We start from the raw sequence: 7,127 nt of genomic DNA on the forward strand, positions 1-7,127 counted from the left end.
ACGCTCGGTCATCGGCCAAGGCCATCTTTGTTGTGGCAATGGGGTGTAAGGCTTTCCACCAGGGGTCACTGTCTACCCACCTTATCATACTGTTGAAGGAAAATACTGTACATCTGTCATAACCTCATCTACTTCTACATAATTACCACTACTTGGTTGATATCTTTACAACCTCATGTATACAGTGAGTGGTCACAACACAATTTCCATTTATCTAATCAAAACTATTTTCCAGGCAGTGACAAAACAGTGAATCCGTGTAAAAAGAGTCAGTTCACAGTGTTCCTAACACACACATTGTTCCTAACACACACATTGTTCCTAACACACACATTGTTCCTGTTCCTAACACACACGTTGTTCCTAACACACACATTGTTCCTAACACACACGTTGTTCCTAACACACACGTTGTTCCTGTTCCTAACACACACATTGTTCCTAACACACACATTGTTCCTGTTCCTAACACACACATTGTTCCTGTTCCTAACACACACATTGTTCCTAACACACACATTGTTCCTAACACACATATTGTTCCTGTTCCTAACACACACGTTGTTCCTAACACACACGTTGTTCCTGTTCCTAACACACACATGGTTCCTAACACACACGTTGCAGTAAATGCATTTGGAATTGAGTGGTGAAGCTTGCTGTCAATCTCCAGTGTGAGGGCCTGAAACTATTCTGCAAGGTATTTAACTCCTGCTCACCTTGGACTAGAACTAAATACATTTGGAATTGAGTGGTGAAGCCTGTTCTCTATGTCAGTTCATTTAATCTTGTTTAAAGTCAGTGTGTTGTTGGCAGTTCTGCTGTGGCTATCCCGCCTTAAGATCTGGGACCTAGTTTCTGTTGAAAGCTATCTGTTTGAAGCCAATTGCTGTCAATCTCTAGTGGGAAGGCCTGAAACTATTCTGCAAGGTATTTAACTCCTACTCACCTTGGACTAGGACCAAATACCTTTGGGATTGAGTGGTGAAACCTGTCTGGTCGTTAACTGATCGTTAGGTGGGAGGGGCTGCAACCCTGTTAAGTCATCAGCAATTACAGAATCTGCATTTCTATCTTGACGGGCAAAGAGTGACAGCCTCCTGACACAAAGACGAAGGAGTCAATCTGTGGAGTCCATCAAGGAAGGCCATACTACTGAGTAATTTTATTCTATTTGATTCTTTGTATTGAGCACTACCCCATAAACCTTCTATCTCTATACCGGCAAATATCACAATGTGCTTCCTCCCCATTCCTGTTATTTCAAGCCTCAGGAGGACACACCGACGCTACACCTCCCCATCTAATCTAGTCTACCCACCCTGCTCAACTGACCACGACCTCACTGTTGTGGGAGGAATTTGGAACTGCCGGTCAGCGGCCCGGAAAGCAGAGGCTATCTCAGCTTGCGCCTGCTTCATGTCCCTCCACTTCCTGGCTCTCACAGAGACATGGATTACACTGGAAAACACAGCTACTCCGGCAGCCCTCTCTGATGCCTCTAATACTCCTTTTCTCATTCCCCTAGACTCTCTGGTCGGGTGGGAGGTACAGGACTCCTCATCTCACTGAAGTGGTCACATAATGTCCTTCCCCTGTCACACCTGTCCATATCCACCTTCGAATTCCATGCTGTTTCTTGTTACCTCCCCTGTCAAACTTCACATTGTCGCTATCTATCATCCACCAGGGCTCTGTCCTAGGGCCCTTACTGTTCTCCCTCTATACCAAATCTCTTGGTTCAGTAATCTCACATGGTTTCTCCTACCACTGCTACGCAGATGACACTCAACTCTTTCTCACTTTCCCCCCCGACTCACAGGTGGCAACACGTGTCCTGGCGCCCCGCTGGTGGAAGGAGCTTCCCACTGCTGTCAGGACTGCAGAGTCACTGCCTATCTTCTGCTGTAGATTGAAGACCCATCTCTTCAGGCTACATCTTAACTGTCCCTCCTAAAGACCTCTTCACCCCCACTACGCCCCTGTACAGTTTCTCTACCGTAAATAAATAAATTAAAGTAATTCTTCCTTCTTCTAGCATTGTGACTGCCAATGGTCCGTGGTCCTAGCATAGATTACTTTTTCTTATGTTGACAGATGATTCACTTACTAAGTCGTTTTGGGCGTCTGCTAAATGTAAAATGTTCCAGGAAAAATCTTTCCGAAAAAAGATTGTAGGGTGTGGTGAAGTGGAATGATTATCGGTTACATTGCAGTCACTCCAAAGGCATTAACATGAACACCACACTGTTTGGGAAAAATGTTATAAATGTATTTGCACAAAAACATGTTTCACATAATTTCTCTACATAAATAAATATTTACAAATGGACAGGGTCACCTCAACTTCTAAACATCCACCATTCTCTCAGATTACATCAGTGTATAAAGTTTAAAGCAATGGAAGGCAACAAACAAGAGTTCAGGAGTGGGTTGAGGAAATGTACAGGGAGAGCAAATGTATCCGGAGACCACATTTCCCTCAAATGGTATCAAAATTGCAAAGTCTTAAATTCGAAAGTCCTAAAAAGGTATGCAATGTCCCGAAAGATGTCTATTCAGTGTTAATCTGCTAGTAAAAGCATGTTTACATTGTGGCATTCAGAATAATGCAAAAACACGTTGTTAAAATCCTGGAGTCCTTCTTCTCTATGATTCCCCTTCTTTAGCCATTGCCTGTCAGAAAGAAAACAACACATTAAAAATAATAATAATAATAACAACAATAATAAAAAATATTGGATACTGGTGCAACAATTATATCAAACAATCAGGAACATTTATTATTTATTTATACAGTTGTGTCATGTCGTCATTATGACGCCAGTTACCTGTTTCAGAAACTGACGTCCGAAGTAATTAGTCGCCATACTCTTCAGGCTGGTTTTACTGCCCACTTTACACCTCACATACCCATACAGGTTGGCTCCCTGAAGCACCACTCCCATGATCACCACAGCCTGCGGAGAGGAGACGGACCAGGACAGGGTGAATCTCAAAAGTCTTTCCTTGATTCCTTACCCTTGTCCTCCATCATCGCCTCCTTCTCAATACTCACTGTTTTACACTGTACAATACAAATAAAAAATCCAGAACTTTCTCTCTTTACATTAGTGACTAACAAAGGAGGGTCCTCTCCATTGGAGGAGAAGGTCTGAGGGTCCTCTCCATTGGAGGAGAAGGTCTGAGGGTCCTCTCCATTGGACCTTCTCCTCCAATTACATAATTCGGACGGAGGCGAGGACATATGACGTGAGGAATCAAGGACAGACTTATGAAATTTGGCCAGAATGTATGTCTGACATCGGAGCAATCTTCTCAAAGTGAAAAGGCACGTAGCGGTAAAGCCAAAGAACCTACCAGCCACTTGATCTTGAAGGAGAAGAGGGTGCTGAAGAAGAAGATGACCCAGATTATGGGACACACAATCAGTCCAAGCCAGAAGATCCGGGACTCAGAGTCTGAAGCCAGCTGCTTTGTTGTCCCCTGAGGAAAGAAAGCATGTCCTGACACCAGTTGACATCTCTTTATGCAATGTAGCTGGTTGTCTAAAGCATTTGGCAATACAAAGTAGTATTAATGATCAACTACTGTTTTAAGTGAGAATTTATGGCTTGTCAAAAGCAGGAAATTAAAAAATCAGCGCCACCACCCATAACTTCACCTAGATGCACTAACAAGGTTTTCCACCACGCAGCTTTGATACCTGCTATAGTGCTGTATGTTGGTCTACTGTACTTCACACAACATGTTCACCACTGGGCAGGTTGCTGAGGATTCACAGCTTCTCTCAAACAGCCAATCAAGCGATGTAAATTACATCACGGAACATTGCAACGATTTGAGTCCATCCACTAGCATACACTGTCCCTAGTATCAAGAGAGAGCAGAAATGGCACTCAGTGGTGTAGCACACTAAGGCGCATACCATATCACCGCAAGGTCCCTGGTTCGATTCCGGCCATCGACATGTCCTGCATGTCATCCCTCCTCTCTCTCACCCATCCTTCCTGTCAATCTCTACTGTCTCTATCCCAATAAAGCAGAAATGCCCTAAAAACATATTTTTTAAAAAAATAAGAAAAAGAGAGAGAGAGCAGAAATGCATTAGAGGTGGTTACTAGCTGATGGTTGACGTGGGACCGACCTTTCTGGACTCAAACACCCAGTTGCTTTTCCCATCGTCATCCACCTGGTTCCACCATCTCAAGCCAACCATCAGCCGGCCAGTGATGTTCTGGAACATCGATGTGGAATGAATACAGTCATATAGTTAGTTTTGAGATAATAGATACCCACCATAGTCATATAGTTAGTTCTGAGATAATAGATACCCACCATAGTCATATAGTTAGTTCTGAGATAATAGATACCCACCCCCTAACACCCTAACAACCTCACCAAGTCAATTTCCTGTATGTGCAAATATACTTGGCCAAATAAAATAATTCTGATTCTACATTGCCGGAACTTGGAATACAAAAAAATTAAATTAAAAAACACTGCCGATGACTGTTTTACAGTCGATTTACCTACTCAGACATGTGTACTTATTGTAAGTCGCTTTGGATTAACGTGTTTGCCAAACGCAAATATAAATGTCAACATTATGTAGTCCAAGCACACAGGCACAGACGGTTGTCAACATTCACACTCGCTTTGTCTCTTTACGAGGCACCTACCTTGACGGTCCAGAAGTCACATGACAGCAGGAGGATGATGGTGACCATGCAGGTGATGAAGCTGCTGCTCAGCAGCTCACAGAGCAGGTAGACGAGGACGGCGCTCACCCTGAAGAACAGGTGGAAGAAGGAGGCCAAGGGATGCCTGGGGAAACATCACATCAGCACCATCATCATGTCTTTCTTTTGTTTCAGGTTATTATTTGGAATGTCGTATTTTTCAGTTTTTATTGGATAGAGATGGAGGAGAAAGACAGGGGAGAGAGGAAGAGGAGGAGAAAGACAGGGGAGAGAGAGAGGGAGGAGAAAGACAGGAGTGAGAGAGGGAGGAGAAAGACGGGACAGAGAGAGGAGAAAGACAGGAGAGAGAGAGAGAGAGAAGAAAGATGGGAGAGAGAGAGAAGAAAGATGGGAGAGAGAGAGAAGAAAGACGGGAGAGAGAGAGAGAGAGAGAAGAAAGATGGGAGAGAGAGAGAGAGAGAGAAGAAAGATGAGAGAGAGAGAAGAAAGACAGGAGAGAGAGAGAAGAAAGACGGGAGAGAGAGGAGGAGAGGGCATGTCAGCAGGGCATCGGCTGGATTCAAATCCCATGCCGACATGGGCATGCCTGTGCACTGTAGGTCAAAGTGCTAGACCACTGGACCGCCCCAGGACACATACAATGTCTCTCTTTCAACAAATACAGGAGCCTAAATGGCCCTGTGTCAGTTTCTCATAATCAGGGCAAAGGGAGCAAGAGCCATATTCAGAAGGTATGCTGGTCAAACCTACTTGATTTTAGTCTTCTTTGACTTTCTGCTTGTGTCCTCCTCCGCATCAAACAAGGACACATCATCATCGTTGGAATCCTAGGAAGCATAAGGAAGAGAGCACATTAAATAATGTCAAGTTATAGCAAGTTACGAAGCCACCAGACTTCCCTGCTGGGACGATGCAATGTATGTGTATCATGCAACAGGAGCCGATCTTCCGCCGTAGATTGAAAACCCATCTCTTCAGGCTACACCTTAACAGTCCTTCCTAAGACCTCTTCACCCCCACTACCCTCCCTGTACTAACCCTAACCCCAACCCATGAGACCTCTTCACCCCGACTAGCCTCCCTGTACTAACCCTAACCCTAACCCTAGAGACCTCTTCACCCCCACTACCCTCCCTGTACTAACCCTAACCCTAGAGACCTCTTCACCCCCACTACCCTCCCTGTACTAACCCTAACCCCAACCCTTGAGACCTCTTCACCCCCACTACCCCCCTGTACTAACCCTAACCCTAACCCTTGAGACCTCTTCACCCCCACTACCCCCCCTGTACTAACCCTAACCCCAACCCTAGAGACCTCTTCACCCCCACTATCCCCCCTGTACTAACCCTAACCCCAACCCATGAGACCTCTTCACCCCGACTAGCCTCCCTGTACTAACCCTAACCCTAACCCTAGAGACCTCTTCACCCCCACTACCCTCCCTGTACTAACCCTAACCCTAGAGACCTCTTCACCCCCACTACCCTCCCTGTACTAACCCTAACCCTAACCCTAGAGACCTCTTCACCCCCACTACCCTCCCTGTACTAACCCCAACCCTAGAGACCTCTTCACCCCCACTACCCTCCCTGTACTAACCCTAACCCTAGAGACCTCTTCACCCCCACTACCCTCCCTGTACTAACCCTAACCCTAGAGACCTCTTCACCCCCACTACCCTCCCTGTACTAACCCTAACCCTAGAGACCTCTTCACCCCCACTACCCCCCTGTACTAACCCTAACCCTAACCCCCCTGTACTAACCCTAACCCCAACCCTAGAGACCTCTTCACCCCCACTACCCCCCTGTACAAGTTCTCTCCTGTTAATAATTTTTTTTTTTTTTTTTAAATGGTCTGAGCATTGATTTCTTTATCTTATGATGACTGATGGATAGATGATTCACTAACTTAAACACATGTATTTGTTGTAAGTCGCTTTGGATAAAGGCGTCTGCTAAATGCTGTAAATGTAAATGGGGCTACTGGCCAACAACGCTAGCAGCTAGCAGCTAGTTCTGTCATCCGGGACAGCTAGCTCCTCTTAGCTACGAATAGAGGAGCACGCAAGGTACCCACGAGAGATGGCCACTAAACTAACTTAACTTAACTTAACTTAACTTACCTACTGTGTGTTAGTGTTCGTAAAACGAGGGTTATGAACCTAAAATGGGGTTGACAGGCTGTCCAACTTGTAAACAATTAGCTAGCTAGCATGGCAGCTAGCTGGTGGGGTTTTAACCAGTGTAGCTACAGGTTATGAACAATATAATGTCATTTCTCGATGCCGTGGTCATAATGACAGCAAATCAAACTAGGCATTTTATACGACATTTTAGGAGATTAAACGACAACACAATAACAGCACAGTTGGCGACTTACCAGCCTCATCATTGTGGAAACTGAGGACGGTCGGACCAC

At 45.1% G+C, this 7,127-nt stretch overlaps 1 protein-coding gene across 1 annotated transcript; it reads right to left on the reverse strand.

Annotated features, from left to right (window-relative positions):
• Positions 1-2,256: 2,256 nt before the first annotated feature.
• Positions 2,257-7,127, reverse strand: tvp23b (trans-golgi network vesicle protein 23 homolog B). Its single transcript, XM_083687806.1, has 7 exons — positions 7,089-7,127; positions 5,454-5,530; positions 4,683-4,827; positions 4,148-4,237; positions 3,361-3,486; positions 2,832-2,960; positions 2,257-2,676 (listed from the first exon to the last, which is right to left on the reverse strand). The coding sequence occupies exons 1-7, from the start codon at positions 7,098-7,100 to the stop codon at positions 2,650-2,652; spliced, it is 606 nt and encodes a 201-aa protein (XP_083543932.1). The 5' UTR covers positions 7,101-7,127; the 3' UTR covers positions 2,257-2,649.

This window comes from Argentina silus (genome assembly GCF_951799395.1).
Source record: "Argentina silus genome assembly, chromosome: 16".
Taxonomy (NCBI): Eukaryota; Metazoa; Chordata; class Actinopteri; order Argentiniformes; family Argentinidae; genus Argentina; species Argentina silus.